At 38.6% G+C, this 24,857-nt stretch overlaps 2 protein-coding genes across 8 annotated transcripts in view; one reads left to right on the top strand and one right to left on the bottom strand.

The window, feature by feature from the left end:
- tpk1 (thiamin pyrophosphokinase 1) overlaps positions 1 to 23,218 on the top strand; it is an 84,464-nt gene extending 61,246 nt beyond the window's left edge. For all 6 annotated transcript variants that reach the window (XM_085173200.1, XM_085173199.1, XM_085173197.1 and 3 more), the window contains one exon: positions 22,315 to 23,218. In XM_085173200.1, coding sequence (XP_085029326.1) covers positions 22,315 to 22,460 — 146 coding nt within the window. In that variant the 3' untranslated portion in view covers positions 22,461 to 23,218. The remainder of the gene's footprint in view (positions 1 to 22,314) is intronic.
- Positions 23,043 to 24,844, bottom strand: sec61g (SEC61 translocon subunit gamma). 2 transcript variants are annotated; one of them, XM_085173205.1, is made up of 4 exons: positions 24,710 to 24,842; positions 24,223 to 24,326; positions 23,934 to 24,036; positions 23,043 to 23,218 (listed from the first exon to the last, which is right to left on the bottom strand). In XM_085173205.1, exons 2-4 carry the CDS (start codon positions 24,314 to 24,316, stop codon positions 23,209 to 23,211), a joined length of 207 nt encoding a protein of 68 aa, XP_085029331.1. In that variant the 5' UTR covers positions 24,317 to 24,326; positions 24,710 to 24,842; the 3' UTR covers positions 23,043 to 23,208. The 2 variants fall into 2 exon arrangements, with proteins under 2 accessions (XP_085029331.1, XP_085029332.1); XM_085173206.1 differs by lacking the exon at positions 23,043 to 23,218 and having other exon boundaries at positions 23,930 to 24,036; positions 24,710 to 24,844.
- Positions 24,845 to 24,857: the final 13 nt, after the last annotated feature.

Genomic DNA, 24,857 nt, shown 5'->3' with positions numbered 1-24,857 from the left:
CCACACAACATTTTTCCGCTTTCCCTCGGTGCATTTGAAATGAGCTTTGGCCACGAGAAGACAGCTGTGTTTCTGGATCATGTTCACATATGGCTTCTTTTTTGCATAAAAGAGCTTCAACCTGCATTTATGAATGTTATAATGAACTATTTAATTGAGACATCCTGAAGATTAGAGACATCCAACACTGATTTTTAGTCTTGTTCCTTGCACACAGAGATTTCTCCAGAATCTCCTGAGTGATGATATTATGTACTGTAGAGGATGGGATATTTAAAGTCCTTGCAATTTTTTATTGAGGAACGTTACTCTGGAATTGTCCCACAATTTGTAGATGTAGTTTTTTGCAGATTGGTGAACCTGTGCCCATCTTTGCTTCTGAAAAGCTTTTTATACCCAGTCGTGTTACTGACCTGATGCCAGCTAAGCTAATTAATTACAAAATATTACCTCGAGCTGTTTATTACCACTACCTTTTCAGTTTCTTCCCCTTGCCCCAATTTTGAGATGTGTTGCTGCCAAAAAATTATGGAATAGTAAAATGTCTCAGTTTTAACATTTGATACATTTTTGATGTTCTCCTGTGAATAAAATCTGGGTTTGTGAGATTTGTATTTATTTACAGTTCCCCAGCGTCCCAATGTTTTAAAACTTGTGTTTGTTGTTAATTTGCAAAGAAAAAGTGCTCATGTCCCTTTTTCTTGTTTTTTGCTCCGATCCATTTTGTGCATCTTCTTTTATTGTTTCAGTTATTTGATGTCAGATTACAAAAGATATCGCAGATTGTGCACTAGTAAGCTTGCACAGCAGAATTGTGTTCTTTTCTTCAGGACATTTCATCACAGCAGATGCTTGGCAATATGGTGAATATGTGCCTGTGTATTTATTCCTCCCAGTTATTTATGTTAAATCACCAACTGTTATTTACCAGTTTTCTTGTTGGACTTTTGACAAGCTTCTGAGTAAACCGCATCACCAAATGTGTACGTCTCTACACAGTCACAGCCCCTGCCTAACTTACGTTTGTACTTTTGTGTTGTCCTGGATGACATTTTTGTCATACACACGGCGACCTTTCCAAATTAAGCAACCCGTTTGTCACATGAAGTGATTCCTTTTGTGCAGAATGTGCAGCAGCAGTATTTATTGCAATCTGCCCCCAGGCTTACAATTCTTCAGGCAATCCAGGCAATCAGACAAAGGATACATAGAGGATATAAAGATGCAAGGAAATAATCAAAGCAGATGCCTGATCATTTGAGAATATAATTAGAACTCTTCATCCAAGATAACTGTAATTGTTGGCATGTCCTAGTATTGACTTTTCCAGCTATGTTATGAACAACATTAACAACAATATTAGCCCTGATGTCGCTTAGATTGTGTTCAGCAGTGCAGTGATAATTATCAAAAGAAAATCTCTTTTACAAACACATTTTATGAGAGACAATAATTTCAGTTTATAATTTAAGTCTTTTTTTGGGAATGTCCCAAGTGTCCACCTTCTTGGAAATAAGACATTTGAAACAACTGATACAAATGAAATGATTGCTTTCCTTTTCTGCCTACACTTACTATGGCAGCCATTTCCTCATATGCCTGTACACGCTTAAGGGCTAAAGCTTTGCTGCTTTGTAGCCTTCTGCTGATAGTATGCAATAATTTTAACCTGGAGGTGGGAAGTGAGACATTCTCCTCTCTTCTACTGATGACTACTTTCCTGCTGAGAAAATATGCAAATCGTAGTTCAGACAGGCCAGCAGTTTGAATATGCTAATTCTACTTCTTCATCTTCTTCACTGTAGTGTTTTTTTCTATTATTGGACACCAACAGGAAGTTGAAGGTTTTCTTTGAATGTGCTCTACTCCCCTTGCTCGTTTTAACTCTTCTGATCTGCTGCTGCTCTGCAAGCTTGTACGCCATGTCTAATTTTGTTTGTCCAAATTGTCCTACTTCTAAATGTCAAGCAGTACATCTGTTCCTTCATGGACCAAATACTTTAGCTACCATCTGTGGAAGCTGTCCTGATGCTTGTTTTTAATGTCATATGTTTTTTTTAACACCTGCACAAAATGCAGTCTTAAGATTTATTACTGTAGATGAGGTGGATTGGGGCCCTTGACGTACACATTGCTCAATGCCGTTGAGACTTAAAAATGAACCTAAGTATAAGTTACGCTTGTTTCAAAGGCATAGTGCAGCATTTTGCCTGATCATATATATATACAGAATTGTTTATCTCTAATGAGAGGTTGAAATGTGTGAAACCTGAAACAAAGCTTTTTAAATATTTTGCTCCACTTTGTATAAAAAGTGTCTGAATTCAGTGTGATGTCAGCCACTGGTTTGCTTCTTGGGAGGGAATCACCATCGTGATTTTTTTGGCACCAGCAGTCACTATATTTGAACGAGAGGGTTGACTATCAAGATATCAGCTAAAACTATCATTCCTGGTGAACACAAACACACATACACATGATTTTGCTGTGAACAGGCAACATGTGGTCAAATGAGCTCTCCATGCAGGTGAAACAAGCCTTCCTTAAGCTGCAAAAACAGAAAAAACCCATGCGAGAAATTGCTACGACATTAGGAGTGGCAAAGTCTACAGTTTGGTACATCATGAGAAAGAAAGAAAGAAAGCACTGGTGAAATCAGGAATGCAAAAAGACCTGGATATTCATGGAAGACAACAGTGGTGCATGATTGCAGAATAATTTCCATGGTGAAGAGAAACCTCTTTACAGCAACCAACCAAGTGAACAACACTCTCCAGGAGGTAGGCGTATCAAAGTCTACCATAAAGAGAAGACTGCATGAAAATAAATACAGAGGGTTCACTGCAAGGTGCAAGCCACTCATAAGCCTCAAGAATAGAAATGCTTAGGACTTTGCTAAAAAAAAAAAAAAAGCCAGCATAAAGGTATTGTGTTTAAAAAAAAAATGCAGTCTTTTTGTTCAACCCATTGAACTAAAATTTGCACTTCAACTACATCTGACTTGTTTCGTTTAAAATTCATTGTGGTAACGTACAAAACCAAAATTAGAAAAAAGTTGTCTCTGTCCAAATATTTATTGAGCTAAATGTATCTGAATCCAAAAGATTTGGTACATGGTGAGTGGACAGCACTTCACAGTACACATGAGCCAAAGCACAGTGTGAACACAGCCCAGGAGTTTCCACTGGTCAAGCTGTGGAATATGGCCAAGTATCAATCTAATTAAGAAAGCATTTCACTTCCTGAATAGAAAACTGAAGGCAGACCTATGAGCATCCATCTACTGAAGACAGCAGCAGCAGCTGCAACTAAAAAGTATCAGAAGGGTGATACCCATGGGTCCCAAATTTTAGGCGGCTATTGCCTATATGACAAATGATTCTCAACAGAGTGTTAAAAATGAAATGATTATGATTTCTTAAATGGAACCAATGCCATATGAGCCCCTGAAAACAAGTGACTATGAGTAATAGTTGCAGTTTTTAAAGTTTTCTTATGATGATTTATTTTCAGTTAATAATGCATCACTAAGTCTTGCAATATGTTGCACTTTGTTACAGGCTTAAATATTTCTCACATAAGGAACAGCATACATAGAGTGGAGACCATTTTTTCTTATATCCTTTGCAAACCTCAAGCTGTGTTGCTGATACCAGCGATTATGCAAAATAAGGGTGAGTGCTTTGCACTCTTTATTGGTCATGCCCAGACACATAAATACAGACCAACTTCTTGCTGGCCAACCTCTGATTGTTGATGATGTTGCCTGCAGTAATACTTTAAGCTCCCACCAATTTGTTTGCATTAAGTAGCCCCACATTCTACATTTCTTGCTTATTTTCTTTGCTGCAGTGCATTCCTTTGCCCTTGCTCTACCCTACTGAAAATGAGTGGCATTGAACCGCCCATAGCAAATAACTGGTGTAACATTTATTTGACATAGAGGGGTGTCATTGAGGCTCCACAGCTAAGAAAGGGGGATAGCAGTTACTGAACGAAAACCACCGCCATCCTCTGCTCAAGCACAGCAACCTGGAGATCACACTGTGCTTGTGTGTGTGTGTGTATGTGTGTGTGTGTTTGTGCAAATGTTGAAACATATTAATTCCCACAGTTATTTGGTGTATGCTTTGCACTCTGTGGATTTATTTACACTGATTATAATCTTTAGCAGTGTTTGGCATTAAACCTTGCAGAGCTGGAAGCATATTCAGCTTGCCAAGCCTCATACACATACTGATATTGCATACTGAAGTCATTGAGTTCTAGGGCTGTGCAATATGACCAAAATCTCATATCCCGATATTAAGACATCTATCGTCCGATAACAATATAAATCACAAAAATTTAACATTTTCTGTAAATTCTGTGAATCTCAGGCAGCTCGACTTGCGTGAAGTGTTTCCAGCTGGGCGTCATGGACCTAGAGTCGAGTGTTTTAACTGATGCATGAAACTATACATTTTTAGACATAAGTTGTAACGGTCGCTGTTTTCTTTGTGAGTATTTATTACATGGCGTGCTGTGGGAAAAGCCTGTTCTAACGTTTGAGTCTAAGGTTTATTTTTTAGCACCTGACGGCTCTTTTTTGCTTCTCATCCTTAAATACTCTGCATCTTTCACGTGATTCAGTTTATTTTGAAAAGTCTCAACAGGATCTTGAGCTTTATTGTGAAAGGTTTATGTGGAAAATAAACAAGCGGACACGCCGTGGTTTTACCGTCATTGTTGCTAACGACAACGCATAAAAACAAGCGCTTGTCCGTCTGTAGTGTGGTTATATTAAATATAAGAGAACGAGAGAACTTTAAGAAATTAATATAGCCACTACAGTGACCATCAAAATGATGAAAAAAATATTGCCGTAAACAGTTTATTTTGTGACACCACGAAACAAATGATAGCGTAAAATGAAACGATAGATGTTTTTATATCGTCATCCGATATATATCGTTATATCGAACAGCCCTATTGAGTTCTATTGTTGGGATGTTAATAGCCTGCTTTGTTTTCTACATTTCTCAGCCCTGTTTAGTTACCATTGGAAACAAGTATGTCAAATACACAAAAATCAAGGTAATACAAGTACTTTTGTTGCTTCCTTTGTTCTCTTTGCGGCCTGCGCATCATGTGGACACCTGGTCAACAGGCTGTGCAGGTGCTCTAAATATGCAGAAAATATCATTTGTTTTCAAATAATGACACATTATCCTCCTGTCAAAATATGCAAATATACACTGATGAGCCTCAACATTAATGCCACTGACAAGTATCACTGACTGATCGTTCCATTACAACAAAATGTTCTTCTGGGAAACTTTCGATCATGGCATGTCATGTGGCTGGTACAAATAGCACTCACCTACATCACCCCACTGTAAACACAACAGAGCACTGATGGTAGCTGCCTCCCTCAGCAGGACAGTTTTGAATGGCTCAGTGACACAAAGCCCAAGGCATTGATTCAACATCCATTTTCCCCAGATCCCATATGATGTGAGTGTACTATAGTGGCTCAAAAACACAACCCACAAAACACAAAGCAACCATCTGGTGCCAGACACCAACTTTACTCCAGAAGTGTTCTACTGGCCTGACAAGACCTAACACAGTATTAGTCCAGTGCTTTTAATGTTTTGTCGAACACTAAAGCTAAATCTTGCAAAATAACATTTTTAAATGCATAATGAACTTGTGTGTAATTAACCCACCAACACCTTAATGTAGCTAAAGCCAGCTGATGTGTGTTTATGTACTGTGTTAGTTTTTAAAACTGTACTAGAGGAAGATATATATATATATTTGTGTTTCAAAGTTCAAGTTGACATTACCCTGCCATATGAGGGAAGCTGAGCTGGCATGCTGTGACTGCACTTTAGTGAAAAACCTTATGGAGAAATAATGGGTTTTATATAAGGGTTGTTTGCCTTAATAATGCAGTGACTGAAAAGCACGGATATAAGAACGCAATTTGCACAATAACTATTTATTGATGAGATGTACTAAAATTCTTAAATATTTTAAAACCCAGAAGATCTGAAAAGGTTACGTATTGGCTTAATTTTTCATTTTCTACTTTACCTTTGCTTTTCGGATATAGCTTTTGTTCAGTGCATTTACATTAATCATAAGATATGAAGGCTACTTTGACCTTTCCTTGGCAGCCATTAAAATGATTAAATTTTCATGCATTCATTTACTAAAATACTCAAGCCGAAACAGACTTATGAACTGTGAACAAAATTTAGGATAAAAACTGTGTAGATGTGAGAAGACGACCGAGTCTCTTTAAATAACGCACACGGTTTTAATGTGTGACACATTAAATCTGTTGCCTTTAGCTTAAGATTGCGTCTTTGAGAAGAGCTGTCTTCCACAGCTTTGTGTATATTTAAAGTAAAAATGAGATTTTTAAAGTCACTACAGTCATATGATCTTTGACATATAAGTAAATAAAGCTCCTCTCGCCTGGGGATTGCCACCAGGGGACACGTTTGTTTTTTTTGTGACGTTAAGGTATGATTTTTTATTAGTCCTTTATTTATCCAGGTAAAAAATCTCATTGAGATTAAAAATCTCATTTCCAAGAGAGACCTGGCATCATGGCAACAAAAGTGATGATGTTTTATATCGAAATAATACTAAGTCAGGCAACTATCTAGGGATATGGCAATATCAAGCTCAATTCTGACTTTCATCTGCATCTCCATGTTACCCATGTGATCAGCTGGCAAACAGAGTGTACTACTACTACTACTACTACTCTTATATGTAGACAGTAATCAATATGAACCGTAAATGATCTAATAGAACTAACAGATTCCTATCATTTAAGACTTCCTAATAGAAATGGCATTCATATACAATTTTAAAGCAAAGGTTTAAGGTTTGGTTTGGAGCGGTGTAGTGTTCAGAACTGGAAATAAACAAGCTCTTTGTCTAAATACATGCACACAGTTTTTGAAATACAGTGTAGAAGTTTGTCAGAAATGCTGTTGTGGTTTTGACAAAGTTCTATACAGTCGTGCCTCTGGGTTTATGCTTTGTTTTGAAGCATTTCCCATTATGCTTCTCACTGGTTGCCATCTATTATGCTTCTTTACAAGCAAATAGAGAGGTCAAAGGTTACTGCCTGTAGATGAAACTCCACCAAAGGTGACTTTTTAACCTCCTTTAAATCACACAAAAAATTAGTAAATCCTCCATAGATAATTATAGTTACGAAGGTCAGCGAGACAATGGGTCTGAATCTATGACTGACTTACTGTTATACTGTATGTATGCGTGTTTCTGAATATGCATGTTATGTACTGGTGTGCAGAAAACCTCCTTAGTCATTTCTTTGTGACTCAGCCCTCTCCCATCTGACAGCTTAATATTAAAAAGCTTTCATGCCGCAGCAACACGGTCTGAGTTATGGCTTTTGGCACGGTGTGATTGTGTGTGTTAAAACCTGCTTGGTCATGATGTTTTTGGCTTAGCTTGGATCATAATGAACAGCAAATTTGAATAGCTGTCATCCACAAACCAACTCTTCCCTGCGTAGTGTGTGGGTGGGTGGGTGGATATGAATGTGTCTTTTCTATGCTTGTGTTTTGTATTAGGAGGCATGCATGTGCTTGTGAGCACACCTTATTGTGCTACTGGTTGTGTTTCCCTGCACACTGGACTTCTTTTTATCTTTGGGTATGTAAATACTGTATATATATATATATGAGTGTGTGTGTGTGTGTGTGTGTGTGTGTGTGTGTGTGTGTGTGTGTGTGTGTGTGTGTGTGTGAGAGAGACAGTTTGTGTTATGCAGGCGAGCGAAAGTGAGAGAAACTTTCATGGACAATAAACAATAGCTGTCAGCCCAATGATGACAGACTGGCTGAGGTGGCTTTTTACTGTAAGGTTTCCATTCAAGTTGATATGCAAATAAGCTCCTCGTACTCCACCATACTACTTCTTTAGAACTCCTCAACAGCTCATGCACGCACACACAGCATACCAGAGCTGGGTATTAAATCAATATAAAATCTCTGTTGCGGCAGAAAATTTACTAGAATTGAATTTGATTCTTATAATATTGAGATGTATAATACTTTATAAGATTTATCTCATTATGCTGGTTCTTCAAGGTCTTTAGAGTTCTAAATGTCACATCTGTGGGCACACAAACCCACTACCACTGTAGTTATGTGTATTAAAGGGCAGAAGATACTGTATTCTTAAAATGGCATGGTGGGGCAGTAGTTAGTACTTTTGCATCTCTGTGCATAAGCAATTCTGAAACAATTTTACCTGTTTTGGTTTAAATGAAAGCACCAAAAGAGGTGAAATTTCACATATTTCAGACTCTTGTTTTCCTTTTTTGTTAGTGTACCTGTCTCTACCGACATAATAGGATAGCACGTTCAGCCCATTCGGGTTCCACGGGTAGAGTAGTTCAGCACCCACATGTTGGCACATCCATAAATACGAAGTTTGAAGTGCGTCCCTGCACAGACTCTTTTGGTCTTTTATCTCGTGATCTTCGCATTAGTAAAGGACCATTGATAATCTCATCTTCCGCACAGGTACTGGTTTTTAAATGACAGTCATAGCTGAATAGTTTTATCTGTATTCATTTTATTTAAAGGAGCTTTTGTCAAATTAGATTTCAGAAAATGCTCAATATCACAGTATTTATTTACAGTCATAGTAAAAACAAAATACACCTGCTATTAATTTAAAGCTTTTACCTATCGGGACATAAGATGTCTTTATATATATTTCTATTTATAAGATGTCCTTCTTTTTCCTCATAAGCTGATGTCTTTGCTTCTCGACGTTAATGTTAAAACACGAGGATGTGAACTACCAAAATTTCTGCTTTTAGTCAAATGCATTTGATTAGCAGTTCCTGGCTGCTGCCTATCCTCTTAATTCCAGTGAAAGGAGTGAGGATGTACTTTTTCCCCACATACTGGTTCTCCATTTTAGCCTAATTATTAGTAAACAAATAATGAAAAAGTGTAATATGTGTTGTTCATCTGAGGTTGTATTTACCTTATTTTAATACCATCTAAGCACCTGATATACCATGACTACGTGTATTGTATACCATAGTATTACATGCAGTGTATATACTGTAAATAGGACTTCGCGTGATGTATTTACAGAATATAGCTATCATTTGCTATGATTAAATGCACTGTGACTTGTTAGCTCAGCTGGCCAAAGGACTGATGAGTTTGTGCCATGGTGAGGGATGCGTTGTCCATGCTTCCATCCACTGTTCACAGGAATAGCTGCTCCTCCGAAATTATCAGTCTGATTTTAGTGAAACTTACACTCAGTGATCACCTAATGAGACCCAACTTGTGCTCAATGTTTTAACCTCTTATGAATATAAAAAAAAAGATTTATTGAGATTTAAAAGGGGATTCTGCTCATCTGGATGTAGTGTTTTCAGTGGGAGAAACATTTTGTCACTCATCCAGAAAAGTCATTTGGATTTACATCCAGTGTAAATGTCATTAAAAATCCATGAATGACTTAAAACGTACAAATATGTTGACTTATTAAAATAGCTTTGAATTAATTAAATAAGATCAGGTCCTTAATAGTCAAGTAAATTTTCTTCCAGAAACAGGGAGCATCATATTAAACGTTCTTTTCCCAGTTTAGTGTGAGCTCTGGGAGTAGCAGTAGAAGCAGACCAAACATGGTTAGATTAGAAATCTTAATCGAGCACATAGCAGGTAATAGTGCTATTTAAAATTTGCATTGATCAATAATTTGTCTCCCATAAAATAGAAAAGTAAATTTGAGATGGGTTTACACAAACCTCACCCCTCAACAAAACCTCCGTGGATCTCTTTCTCTCTTCCTCCCACTAGTTTCTGAGCCCTTATTTGAAGGAAGTATTACACAGATAAACCTTTACAATAACACATTTGATTTAAAAGGTCACCAGAATAGGTAAAAAACCTTCAAATGACTGGCCAATTCATGTTTCTTAAATCACAGGGACAAAACCAACATTTCAAAGCACCTGTATGCCCACACTTAAACTCGTAACACGAGACACATGAACACACGTTCAAGACAGACAGGTGGTGAGTTTGATAAAAAGCAAACACATGAACACAGATGGAGTTCAGTGGCGAAGTCTCTCGGAGAGCTGGAGCAATTGAGAAAACTTAATTAAAAGTAAACTTTGGGCAAGATTAGAAAGCTTGCCCTCACTGTTAATGAGAGCATGCTGTTTATGAAATGTACGCCTTCAAAAACACATTGGAATGCAAATGAGACAGTTTTAATAAGGATTTCACTACATGCCCCATATTTTTTGTTGTTACACTGTGAACATGAAGAATAGTATTTTGACCATTTAGACATGCAGAATGAGTTGCATGTAGACTAATTAATATCTGCTGCCATGGATTTGGTTATTATGTAAGCATAATTAATCATACCTTCAGCACTTTATGGGGACTTTTCAACAATAACTTTTGATTTACATGAGACATTGGTGATGAGGACAGACTTACACAGCCTTCCTGCTGCACAGTTTGCCTGAAGAGAGGAAAACAGACTTCACTAATACTCCATTGATAAAAGCAGCGGGGATTTTTGTTGTGTCGAGGTTTTAAGTGAGGATTTGAAATGCGGTGTCTGGCTCAGACTCGTCAAAAACATTCAGCAACGTTATTAAAAGAAGAAAAAAAAGCAGGAAGGCATTTGGTTCCCTGATAAAATGTGTGAAACAGCAGGAGGGGGATATTTTGATATGAATTCAGAAACAATAAATCTACGGATAGTATGTTGACAGGACTGTCTTTAAAGTTTTGCTTGACTGGCTAAGATGAAGTCATGCAGCTTAAGCCTTTGGCATTTTGTGTAGCCGGAGATATCAGTATTCAGGAAGCATTCTAAATACTGGGAAGGATTGTTTTCAAAGAAGGGCAAAGCAGTGTACTTTATCTTGTAGCCGAACGGATAGATATGTCTGACAAACTTGGTTCAGCAAGGTCTAACCCAGTGTCCCTGCCAGAGGCAAACATCTTTACTGTAACATTGTTCCTTTTCCTTTTGTTTCTCAAGATGCAAACATGCACCCTGACCTTCTTCTATTCTTTTATCTTTTTTTTTTTGCTCCCGTCGCTGTCTGTGTTTTTCTGCTTGTGCTCGCCGTGTGCTTTTGTCTCGCTTTCAGGGATTCAGTCTAAAGAAATTCATCTGGTCTGCCTTTATCTTTCCGTGTTTCTTTTTTATTCGTATGCATTTTCGACACATGTTCTCTTCCCTCTCTTACATTGCTACACCTTCCTACATAATGGCGTCTCCTCTCTTTGCCCTTCTACTTCCCCATCCCACTTCGAACTTATTCCCTTCCCTCGCATTTCTTCCCCCTCTCATCCACGCCGGCTCGCCCAGCGCTAGACAGAGGAAATGAAAAGTGTATGTATTCTGTAGCAGCAGCACAGTGTGGCAGCAGGAGGGAAAACTGCTGTTTTATGGTTTTATTTATGGATCTGTAGATTTCTGACGCTCTGCACATCACACACAGGGGCAGAAATGAAGAGCAGCCCGATCTGAACTGCTGCTAGTACCCCCAGTGGAGCTGCAGACTAGCAAAGGAGGCAGGGGAGTAAAGAGGCTCACTTTTTACATATTTTAGACCAAATATCCATTAACTACACCCCACTGTGTAGACAAACACACAGGTATGCTCATACACAATATGGAAATGCTTATGCTCAACTATTCATGGCAGCATATTAATTTACACAAACGCATCGGCCCTATTAATTCATCTGCTCAACTTCTCCATCAGGCAAAACACATAGCCAGTGACTTATCCCCCACAATCACATTCTAATAACAAAATATATAATTTGCTCTGCTTTCCGTGGGTTTTTTTCTGCCGACTGATTGCTTATACATTCTCAGCGGAGATGAGTTTTCTTATCTGAAGGTCAACTGAAGCCATAACAGTGTTTGTCACCTCACACTCTTAAAACCCAGCAGCATTTAATAGAAGCGGCTATCATTGCACAGCAGATGGTGCTAAGAGTGCTAGTGCACATATTTGCTCATGTCACGGCCAATAAATAACCTTAAATGTAAGGAGAATTTTCAGGTGGATAGAACGAACGGCAGCGCTGCAATGAAATCAAGGCTCGATGTAATGTGCGGTGCCTAAACCCAATGCAGTCACGTTTTTCATGTCAGTGATTTTTGAAATCCTGTCTTATTGATGCCGTGAGCTTGCTACCACTGGCAAAACTGAAACGACTTGCACTTTTTTTAGTTTTCTGATTTTTTTTTTTCCGCTCTTTCATGCAGAGTGATCATTGCTCACACTCCAAAGGATTTGAATCAACTGTACAAACAAAACTCTGAGAAGCTCTTGTGTAGTTTTGCATCTGAATGGTTTTCTTCCAGTAAACCTGAAAAGTTGTTCTCTCCGAGAAAATAAAATAGAGAAAATACAAATCCGGATTTTCTTGTATTCTGTTTGAGTAAGATACAGCTTTCTTCTTCTCTTTGCCTCAACGATCTCCAGACTTTAGTTACTGTGCAAAAATATTTAACTTTATTTAACTTTATATTTATTGCTTCTAAGGAGCCTCTTGCAATTTTTACCCCTCAGCCATAAAAGCCTGATGGGGTGTTTCCATCACCCTGCCGGGCAGGCTGGCAGGACGAACACCCAAATTTGAACTTGATAACTCGAGAATGAGGCAGTGTAGAATTTTGAAATTCATGCCATAGGGTGTATCTACTGTAGTTTGAGTCTCAGTGACCTCAAAATCAAGGTCAAGGTCAGAGGTCAAATTTTCTGAAAATCTTGGTAATGCAATAACTGAAGAAGGAAGTCACCTAGGACTTTCAGATTCTTACCATCTGCTAAAATCTCAGATGAGTTCCGGTGACCTTGACCTCAAGACACATCAATCCAAATGTAAATCCAATCCATCCGTCAATTGTGTACCTCCATTAGGAGGTCTGGAGAGCAGGTACAACTTTGTCTACAGCTAATTCTAAAACATGGTGGGGGCTCTGTCATGGTTTTTCAGCTCAATTTCATCCAGTGGTGTTGGAGATCTAATCCAAATTGCTGGGGATCACGAACCCAAAAAAGTACCCTCAGATTTTTTTAATCAACAGCTTCATTTTTCAGCACGGCAATGATCCTAAACACACTACCAATGAAATAAAAGTATACCTGGATAGAAAAACATTCCGGGGAACATTATCATGTCATGGATTTTCTTCCATAGAGCCTGAACCTCAACATCTTGACAGAGATCAGAACAAAAGGCAGCTAACATCCAAAGAAGAGCTTTGAATTTCCTTTAAGAAGCCTTGAGAAATATTCTTGAGGACTAATTAAAGAAACTACAAGAAAGCTTCAATAATATGGTTCAGCCTGTGTTGAAGAATAAAGGTGGTCATAGCAGATATTTTCTAAAAAGCTTATATTAATGTATCTATCTCTTTGGTTTCACCTTAAACAGGTAAAGCATCTTCACAGTCAAATGCAATGACATATTATATGGTGCTGTTCTCAGTGTGGTGAGTGAGCTGCGCCGTGAAGCGCGAGGAAATTTGATAGCACACTGTTCTGAGGGAGTGGAGGATCTACCCCCCCGAGAGAATGACTTTAATTTGCCTCGCGCTGACGTTTCATGTTAAAAAGGGGACACCCGTGCATCGCTAAATGCATTTATACGTAATGCGTTCCATTTTTTCTGCCAGTGACAAATCCTGCTCTTTATCATGATCGATTAGCAAAATGATCACGAATAAACACAATCATTAATGATAAGACTCACCCTGACACTGATCAGCATCTCCGTTGTTCAAAATGATGATGAAGTGTTTTCTTTCCTGCTCACAATGACTGAAAATTAAAAATGATTTCTAACAAGTGCTGCACCTGCAGTAAAAAGACTCAAATTTGAGTATAATCTTTTAGTTTTTACATGAATTGCAGCTTTAGATAGAGGGCGGTAACCTTGACCACTGCGCTGTCTGTGGTTAGTTTGCGTCAAACCTAATTCGATTCCATATTTTAGCGTTTATAAGCCTGTTTTATAGAAAAGACTACAGAGAAGAAAAAAATATAAACCAGCAACAGTCTCTCCTCTCACTCCCTCTATCGCTCTCAAAAATGGCCCCCAAACACAAAAATGGCCCCAGAAACTGGGAATCTCTCCTCTCGCCCAGCCTCTCTCTAAGGCAATTTGTTGTGTAAATACGGTCTACTTACAGCTGACGGGTCCTTTCAGCTGTGGCGCTGGAAATGCAATTACAGGCAGCAAACATCTCCATTGTTATCACTGGAGGATGCAGCGCTCATTTCGGTCCCCTCTGCAAAGGGGGCCGTTATTGATCGGTATCAGCTTTGAGGAGGGGATTACTAATGAAGCCATCTGAAAGCTTTTTGTGCTCAGTAAAGTTTGCACGCGCATAAGAGTATCTGTAAGTGTGTGTGTGTATGTGTGTAGGTCTGTGAATGGATGTGTGTAGGAGACACAAACATAGATAATGTGTGTCAGTAGATGTAGGTGCCACTCTGACATCCTGTTTGGTAATGACTCCTAATTCTTCCTCGTGTGGTGCTCTGGTGCCTCTGGTGGTACTTTTCTTAATTACTTCCACGATTATTTCCCCCAGAAAAACACTTCACATTGACTGTAGTCTAATGGCAGTGCGCTGAGGTAGAAATATTGTGATAATTGCATATTTGTAAAGCTTTGGAAGCCTGTTTTTGAGCAGTGCCTCGTGCCATTTTTATTTATCAAAGTGTTGGCATATTTCATAGATGTAGTGCACATTTTTTTGCAGCCTTACGCCAAAGTTTTAGAGAAAGCCATAGAGCCCCTAAAAACTTGCCTTTTTTTACATTATGTAATAAACAAATTCAAATTTCAAATATTTTATAAAAACATCCCAAGAAAACTGTTCCCTCTTTGGGAGTAACCCCCGTATTCATTTACTGTCACAGCGCTAATGCCTTTTATGCTCAGTGAAGTTCACGTGAGCATAAGTGCGTCTGTAAGTAAGTGTGTGTGGGTGTAGGTCTGTAAATGGATGTGTGTTGGAGAGAAAAACAGAGATAATGTGTGTCAGTAGATGCAGGTGCCACTCTGACATCCTGTTTGGTAATGACTCCTAATTCTTGTGGTGCTCTGCTGCCTCTAGTGGTACTTTTAAGAACAGCTTCCACTTCTATTTACAACAGAAAAAGGCTTCACAGTGATTGTAGTTTAATGGCAGTATGCAGAGGTAGGTGTTTTATGATCATTGCATTTGGATGATGATTGATAATTATGATAATTGGCCTTGGAACCCTGTTGGGTTGAGGCTATTACGATTTATCAAAGTTCAAATCAAATCACTTTTATTGTCACATCACATTACCGGTACACTGGTATGAATCTTGTTTCACTGATTTAGTGCACACTTTTTGTAACCTTGCTCCAAAATTTACTCAAAGCCATGAGGTCTCAAACATTTAGATGTAAACACTCCATATTCTTGTACATAATGTAATAGATAAATAAATGTTATAAAAGCAAACAGGATAGTTAGAGAAATCTGAAATGTAAAGTAAGAGAACTGTTCCTCCCGTGGCAGTAACCCCCCTCATGTGCATTAATAAGAATGTGAGGAAAGTATTTTTAAAGCCTTTTGATTTCACATTTTTAAGAGAGTCCAGAACTCATAATCCGACAGTATCTGCCTTGACTTCACCCTCTTTTCCCAGTTGCTAAGAACATGGTGGAAACACATTATCCTACAGAGAGAAACCTTAAAGCCGGCACTTAAACGCAGTCAGACATTGTTCTCGTACACCCAGGGTATAGCGAGCCTGACTCTGTGCTCGCTCAATTATTAAGTAACGCAACTTCACATACAACTCATTTCCCCACCACCCTTATTCCGAGTCAAGCTGCTCTAATACCATGCTTGTTTGGCAGTCTTTGAAGCAGAATAGGATTTTTCTTTGTCCCTGTTTGATGTGCGTGCAGGCGCCTGTGGACAAATGATTTGCTTCATTCTCTGCTGGCTTTGTTCTTTTGTGTTCATTTTTTTTTTTACCCTTGTGTGATGTGATTGCACCAAAACCATTTTTGCATATTTATAAAATTCTTAATATCTAATGCTATTCACATTTTGCATCTTCACATATGTGCCAAGGCAATGCAAGGTGGTGCTTTGAGGTTACTACTGTGCAATAGTAGTATGACTAATGTGTGTGTGTGTGTGTGTGTGTGTATATATACATATAAAATATAAAGCTACTTCACATTTATAAGATTCCAAATATGCATGTCTAAGTGTCGACCATTAAAGACGTATCGAAAAGCAAAAAGCCTCAAAAAAAGAAAAAGCCCAGATTATGTAAGATATTTTTGCACTAATGATGCATAGTCGTTGTCCTGGCACCCAATTTACCGAGGCTGGAGGAAAAATGTCCCTTAAAATATTCAGAGACTTGCAGCCTAATGATTAATTTAGACTTTTGCTAAAGTTATGCTTTTGAAATACGATTCGGTTTATTAAAACTAACTATATTCTGTTTATGTAAGAAACACAACACGCACATATTTTTTTAAAAGGTTAATGACGTACAATGTTTTTGTTCTTTGCTTTGCATGACTGCACACTTGATTTCATACATTATTAACTATATTCTGTTAAGATTTTACATATAAAGATGTAGTACTCGGCTCTACCCACCTGTATACAAAACAGCTTTTTGCTGTTGCGAGCTCTGGGGGGAAGCATGTGCTCTTTGAACACTTTATTAGGAGCACCATGCTACATACTGAGCAGGTCCTCCCTTTGCTGTGCAGCTTCTACAAAATGTTAACACGATTGCATCAGTTAATGTCTGCAGAATGTTTTATTTCTTATTTTTTTTGTAGCGGCACTTTAATCGTGCAAATCATCCACTCTTCCGCGTTCCAGATGTTTGATGTTGGATCCAGATTTTAGCCTCTGTGGCCATTTGCTTTAGGATACGGAGCATTATCATCCTGAAAGTAGCCATTAGACAATAGGTTGTAAATTGTGGGTGTAAAGGGATAGACTGCACTTAGCCAGCTGCAGTGGTGTGGAATTTAATCCTTGATTGACTGGTGTTGCCATGAAAACATTCCCACACCATTACAGCTCCACCACCAGCCTGGACTGTTGACACAGGGCACTTTGGTGCTGATGTGAATTTCTGACCCTACCATCTGCGTCACTCTGCAGGCTGTGTTTTTCTGTTCTTCGGTTTCTTGTGAGCTTGTGCCAGCTGCCGCTCCATATTTCTATTTATGTGCGCTCCCGCTGTTGCAGCTCACCCGCTTCGAGGTTGGATGTTTGTGAACTCTGAGATCCTTTTTGTGCTCACAATAGTCATAAAGATTTGTTATCCGAGTTACCTCAGCCCTTCTGTCAGCTCCAACCAGTCTGACCATTTTCCTTTGACCTCTCATCAACAAGACATTTTCTTCAGCAAAACTATTGCTCACTGGATGTTACTTTTTTTTTTTGTCGTGGTTTCATACGTTTCACTCAAGGAAATCCAAGGAGAGGAACAGTACTCCAGTACATCTGGCGGCAACAATATCATTATCATCGAAGTCATCGATGTTCAGTTTGTCCCTCTTTCTGATGTTTCATGTGAACATTAACTGAGATTCCCTATGCACATCACTGCTGCCACACGATTGGTTAACTGGATAATTGATAAATTTGATTGATTGAATGCACAGGTGCCTGCAGCCCCCAGTAATTGTAATATTGGCCTCCTTTAAATTCAAATGTGGTAGAAAATCTTAAATAACATATTTTGGCTACTTAAACTTATCAATGTGGTTTGCAAGGTTTTATTTACCCTTGCAGTGCTGTTTAGCTCTTTCACTTAAGTAAATCATGTTTGCATGTTTTCTTGTCAGCGAGACTTTGGAGGTTGGTGCTTTTTGAAGTTAAGGCAGTTTTGCTTCCACAAAATTCTAAAATTGATATTTTAATAGAGCAGAAATAATTTCCCAAGGAAAAAAGAAAGACCTGCTTGCAGCGTGATTTATAGTACTAATGAGAACTCATCCTCCAACTTACTCTTAAACACTGATCATAGCACACTGACACCGAGCAGGCAAACCAGAGAATTAAATAAAGATGGATTTAAGAAGCCAAAAACAAATGGAAATTTTAAAAAAGAGAGGCTGTTGTGTCTTGCTTTGTGAAAGTGTTCAGACATGAACGGGTCAAAGCTTTCCAAAAGAAAAAAAAAAACCTTCCTCCATTCAGATCTGAAAACCACATTAACTGTTTTTCCTCCATTAACACAACTGAAGTAGATTTTTGCAAATTTACTAAACTGAAGGTTCAGAAATTTCTTAAGTACTTAATTTGCTGCAGATGTTAAGGACACAGTATCAGATAAAAGTGAGGAAATAACAAAAAGCCCCAGGTGTAAATCTCCTACCGTGAGCATAGCCTTTTCATATTAGACACGACTGAATAGCTCCATTCTCTCAGTGTTTGTCAGCTCAGCTTGTTCAGAGCTAATGCAGCGTAAATAAATGTAACGCTTAATGGAAAAAGTGCCGTGCAAATTCACATTTTTTGTCATTCAGGGCTATCGAAGCATGATCAGTGATTTGTTATTTTGCCTAGATTAATATTCACAGTACTGTGCAAAAGTCTCGAGTCACCCCTCACATTTTCCTTCCAGTGAGACAGACTGTTGTTATTTATTCATTTATTGTAAAAGCGGTCTGGATCCAGTAGTTATCCAGGCTTTCTCGGGGTCTTTCAAAAGTTTTTTTGTTTTGTTTTTTGACATGGGCTGCTTTTTCTCTCATTTTCAGTCCAGTCCTTTTACCTGACCATTTTCGAAGGAGTGCTTTTTTTCTGTTCTCATCTAAACCTAAGAAAAGCACCTAACTCTATTTAATAACCAGTATTATGTTTGCATGTAACAGACAAGTGAGCAAAGAACCAATTTAAACATTTATCTTTAGACATTTTATTACTAGCCTGCTTAAACACACAATTTGTTTGGATTTCTGTAGCTGAATCTGTGAAAAAAATACCAAAGATGACAGTTTGATAGGCATAAAATAATATTTTTTTGCACTATCAAGGTGATTCACAAAGAGCCCTTAGCAGAAAACCTTTATATATCTCATGGTGGTGTGCAGTACATTCTTTAAAAAAAAAAAGGTAAGAATCTGGACAAGTGGAGGACAAAAGAAGAATTGGCAAGACTAAAAAACTATCTACAGCAGATGAGCAGTGTCTGACACCCATGTCCTTAAGAGACAGGAAATTATCCAGCAAAGATCTGACACAGGACCTGAAAGACCCATCAGGACCTTCTACTGTTTGTCGAAAACATCATTAGACATGGTCTCAGTGGAAGGGTGGCTGTCAAGAAGCAATTCTTAATGAATTGAAACACAGAGAGAAGGCTGAGGTATGCCAAATTACACAGAAATTGGACTAAAAATCATGGCAACAGGTCCAAATTTGATGATTTGTTTGGCTCAAATCAATTCAATTCAATTCAATTTTATTTATATAGCGCCAAATCACAACAAATGTCACCTCAAGGCGCTTCATAGATACAGAGAAAAGCCCAACAATCATATGACCCCCTATGAGCAAGCACTTGGCGACAGTGGGAAGGAAAAACTCCCTTTTAACAGGAAGAAACCTCCGGCAGAACCAGGCTCAGGGAGGGGCGGCCATCTGCTGCGACCGGTTGGGGTGAGAGAAGGAAGACAGGATAAAAGACATGCTGTGGAAGAGAGACAGAGATTAATAACAGATACGATTCAATACAGAGAGGTCTGTTAACACATAGTGAGTGAGAAAGGTGACTGGAAAGGAAAAACTCAATGCATCATGGGAATCCCCCGGCAGCCTACATCTATTGCAGCATAACTAAGGGAGGATTCAGGGTCACCTGGTCCAGCCCTAACTATATGCTTTAGCAAAAAGGAAAGTTTTAAGCCTAATCTTAAAAGTAGAGATAGTGTCTGTCTCCCGAATCCAAACTGGAAGCTGGTTCCACAGAAGAGGGGCCTGAAAACTGAAGGCTCTCCCTCCCATTCTACTTTTAAATACTCTAGGAACAACAAGTAGGCCTGCAGAGCGAGAGCGAAGTGCTCTAATAGGGTGATATGGTACTACAAGGTCATTAAGATAAGATGGGGCCTGATTATTTAAGACCTTGTATGTGAGGAGCAGGATTTTGAATTCAATTCTGGATTTAACAGGAAGCCAATGAAGGGAAGCCAAAACAGGAGAAATATGCTCTCTCTTTCTAGTCCCTGTCAGTACTCTTGCTGCAGCATTTTGGATTAACTGAAGGCTTTTCAGTGAGTTTTTTGGACATCCTGATAATAATGAATTGCAGTAGTCCAGCCTGGAAGTAATAAATGCATGAACTAGTTTTTCAGCGTCACTCTGAGACAGGATATTTCTAATTTTAGAGATGTTGCGCAAATGGAAGAACGCAGTCTTACATATTTGTTTAATATGTGCGTTGAAGGACATATCCTGGTCAAAAATGACTCCAAGGTTCCTCACAGTGTTACTGGAGGCCAAGGTAATGCCATCCAGAGTAAGAATCTGGTTAGATACCATATTTCTAAGCTTTTCAGCGCCGAGTACAATGACCTCAGTTTTATCTGAGTTAAGAAGCAGAAAGTTAGTGGCCATCCAAGTCTTTATGTCTTTAAGACATTCCTGCAGTTTAACTAATTGGTGTGTGTTATCTGGCTTCATGGACAGATAGAGCTGGGTGTCATCTGCATAGCAGTGAAAAGGACTCTCCATTTACATGCACAAATTGGAGTCTATTAGATAGATATGATACAAACCACTGCAGTGCAATACCTGTAATACCTACAGCATGTTCTAATCGCTCTAATAGGATATTATGGTCAACAGTATCGAATGCTGCACTAAGGTCAAGAAGGACAAGCACAGAGATGAGTCCACTGTCAGAGGCCATAAGAAGATCATTTGTAACCTTCACTAAAGCTGTTTCTGTGCAAATCATTGGCAGCATGTGGAGGAGGTCACGAGAGAGGTGAACAGTGAGTGTCTAGGGCCATCAGTAAAACACAGAAGCAGCATTGTCATGGTTTGGTGCTGCATTTCATACAGTGGTGTTGGAGATCTTGTTAAAACTGATGGAGTTAACACACCATTCAGTAGCATTTGAAAAGTATCTGCTTCATTTTTCAGCATAATAATGTTGAAAAAATGACAATCCCGAACCAACCTGGAGAGAAAAACACAGTGGACCGCTATCACTGATTAAATGGCCTCCTCAGAGCCCAGGCCACAAAATGTTTGAAGCTCTGTGGGATCATCTCCACAGAAAAATAAACAAAAGTCAGCCAACATCCAAGGAAGAGCATCCAATGCCATTTAAGAAGCCTGGAGAACTATTCCCAAAGACTACGTAAACAAAGCAAGAAAGGTGGTCCTAGCAGATGGTGACTTTGAAGCTTGTCAGAATTAAACACTCTTTTTGCCTTATGTATTGTATTTCCATCTATGTTTGTCATGTTTCAGTAAATTACTGTATGTATTATTTTAAAGCAAAATATAAAGAAAAAGCGGTATTATGTTCTTAACAATGTGATTGGTTTTGCACCAGTCCTCTTTATACCCTGCTGTGTTCTTAAGATCAGGTCTAAAGCTTAGTGGGAGTCAGTGTAAGGAGGCTAAAATGAATTTAGTTCTCTACAGCAAAAGGCTAAATAAGTTCCCAATAAAGGACCAGCAGATGGCAAAATTTTTCTTGCAGTAGGTTGCATGGATACTACTGAGTTTCCTATTTTGACCACTTGAGGACACTGTTGGACAGCTGCATTAGTCAAATCATTTGTATTTGTTGGGAAAGTACTGAAGGCTTGTTGTGTATAAAATCACAAAACAAAAGAAAATGTGGTATGTGACTTGTATACCCTAGTGGTTACCTTCCCTGCTACTGGCAATTAAAATGAGGACATAACTGTAATGACTGTGATTACTGAAGTAATCACAAAGTAGGAATATTCAAGACCCTTTGTGGATTTGGCTGTAAAACCACGTGTGGCCTCACACGGCTTTACAAAATCCAAAGTCATGCGGACCACCCTGCCTCACAATTGTTATCCAAGACCATGTTGATCCAGACCACTTCTCAAAAAGAAAAAAAAAGACTCTGGCATGCAGCAATATAATGAACAGCCAAAGAGCATTAAGTGCGGTGTCACTTGGTCTGCCATTAGTATTGTGTGTAATTGTTATATTTCTGTCTCCTCTGTCCAGATAATGAGGTCCTGCAGTTTGGCAAGCTAGTAAGCACCTCCAACACTTATGAGCCCACTGACCCCGGAAAGCCCAGGAAGGCCGTAACCGTGACCACAGACCAGCCTCTTCTTTGGAGCATGGGCATCGGTAAAAACGGGGAATGACAAAGAAGCGAAATCCTTCTTAATGGAAGTGAAAAATGTGGAATTGTGACCTAGTTTCTCCAGATCACCAACGGGAAAAAAATCTCAGGTTTTACACTTACATTTGAACAGGCTTTTTAATTTTTGTTCACTCAGATATAAATGAAAAAATCTAATGCTGAAAAGCTAATTTCTTTGCTGTAACCATGGTGACCACTGTCTTTTGAATAACATACTCAAACCACAAGTCATGAATGCCAAATTATTACTACTCTGAAGGTAACATGAAGTGGCACTATACAGTTAAACTCTATTCCTACCTTGAGCTTCTACACTGTAGTGTTAAATTCAAAATGAACAATTGTTTTAATATCTGCACATTATTGCCTACGTGTGTCCAGATATCCACTATGCATAGCAGCATCCTGCGTGTGCCTTTGAGGTCAAGACGATGGGCCTGCCTTCTGTGGCTGTTAGCAATCTCTATTGATTAAATCAAATTGAGAACGCCTAATTAAAAGTGCCTTTTGATGGCAGATTTACAGAAGGTAAAAACCAAGCTACTGTAAAAAGGTGCTGTGTTGATAGAGTAGACGGGACATATCAGATTTCCAATTATTTTTATTTACACAGTGACATAAATGTTGAGCACAGAATGTAAAAATGCCATCCCGACAATCCCCCCCCCCCCCCCCCCCCAATCACACCAGCTGTTAACACTGCACCGCCATCTCCTGTCCCCACGTGATGAAGTCTGATTGATCAGGACCTAACCGCCACTAGAAGGAAAAACACAGAAGGGGATGTTAAGTTGGACAACACAAATGCACCTTTTTTTCCACATATTCTCACTTTTTATAACAGCCTAAGCAGTATAATTATGCGGTCTTCTACTGTACACAAACAATTGCCAACGGTACCGGTGTGACTTTTTAAATCCTGTGTTTTGTGTAATAAAAATGATTAATCACTGGAAGAGTTTGTCATTTTATCATCCATTTAATGAAATTTATATACAAGAGAAACTTGATCAGAGACTGAAATAAAAGATGCAATCATGTTAAATTTGTCTGTGGAAATATAGTATTAGTAGGAGCTATAACATATGACTAACAATTAATGGTAGAGCCATAGTGATTCACAAGATTCAAGGGTGATGGCAGAAATTCTGGATCAAAGTGCAGTATTTTTTCATTATAAAATTAAGACATTACAGGAGTTTTAAAATAAAAATACATATATATTGTACTGAGTAAAATTGGGGATGAACTTAGATAACAAGTAAAGGCAGATGATAATGAGAAGTGGGTCTGGATCAGTAAGTTACCCTCATTGTCTGTAGAGTCATCACTGACTTCAATTTTGAATGACCAGCCCTACTCAGTTCGAGAGGAATACAGAGCAAAACCCTAAACCCCCACATTATCAGTGAGCCAGATTAGAGCACGTTTTAAACGATGTTATCTAAAAATTGTTCGTAAATTGTTTACTTACACAATTATGTTGTTGATGGGGATGTGAATGAGCTTGACAAAGAAACCAATGAATCCCATGATGGCAAACCCAATCGCTGTGGCCATTGCAATCTTCTGAAATTCTGGGTGAGGGCAAAAATAATCATTGTTAAAAATACTGGAAATAATACAATGTCCCTATTAAAGAAAAAGATCATAATAATTGAGCTCTTTGGCTCCGGAATTTGCAAGTCAATTGGTTCAAATTTATATATTCGTTTCCAGCAAACAAAGGCTAGCCGATATAAATAAAAAGAAACAACACCCACCTTTTCTGTCGGGTTTTGTGCACCTCTTAACGAGCCTGATGGAGTCTTTCACGAACTGCCGGCCGGGCTCAACAAACTGCATAACCTGATCCATGGTGCTTAGTCTGAAGATAGAAACAACACAAGTCAATATTAAAGCTGGGACTGGTTTTAGTGCTGACGTTGACTTTAGCTGGCCGAGCTTTAACAACTTTGTCATTATAAATATACTTTATATATTCTCATTTTCTAAGAAATAAACAAAAAATACGATAAAAACAAGTATGCGAAGCTGATTTTAAGTCAGTTATGTTACGTTAATTTAATTAAAACTCGACCTTAGCTAACGTTATCCTAAGATATGCTAACTATTATGGCGACGTAGCGTTATGTTGGCAATAAACCTCGACATGTAAAATAAAATCAAAAGGTTCCAACCCAACTATAGTTGGCTACATTTATCTGATGAAAAAGACACATGTGTATTTAAAAGCGGCCGTTAGCTTACCTATTTCCTACGTGATGTTTAGTAAGAAAGTCAGAGAAGTGAGAGCCACGTAGCTACGACACAGATCACCCCCTTGTAGAGAAAGAGCTGACGTAGACTTTAGGAGCGCATGCGTATTGTATTCTATGTGCTGTTATCATTCTCTGCA

This window comes from Neolamprologus multifasciatus, chromosome 9 (genome assembly GCF_963576455.1).
Source record: "Neolamprologus multifasciatus chromosome 9, fNeoMul1.2, whole genome shotgun sequence".
Taxonomy (NCBI): Eukaryota; Metazoa; Chordata; class Actinopteri; order Cichliformes; family Cichlidae; genus Neolamprologus; species Neolamprologus multifasciatus.
Note: the sequence above shows the minus strand (reverse complement) of the source record. Positions and strands in the feature narration are given on the sequence as shown.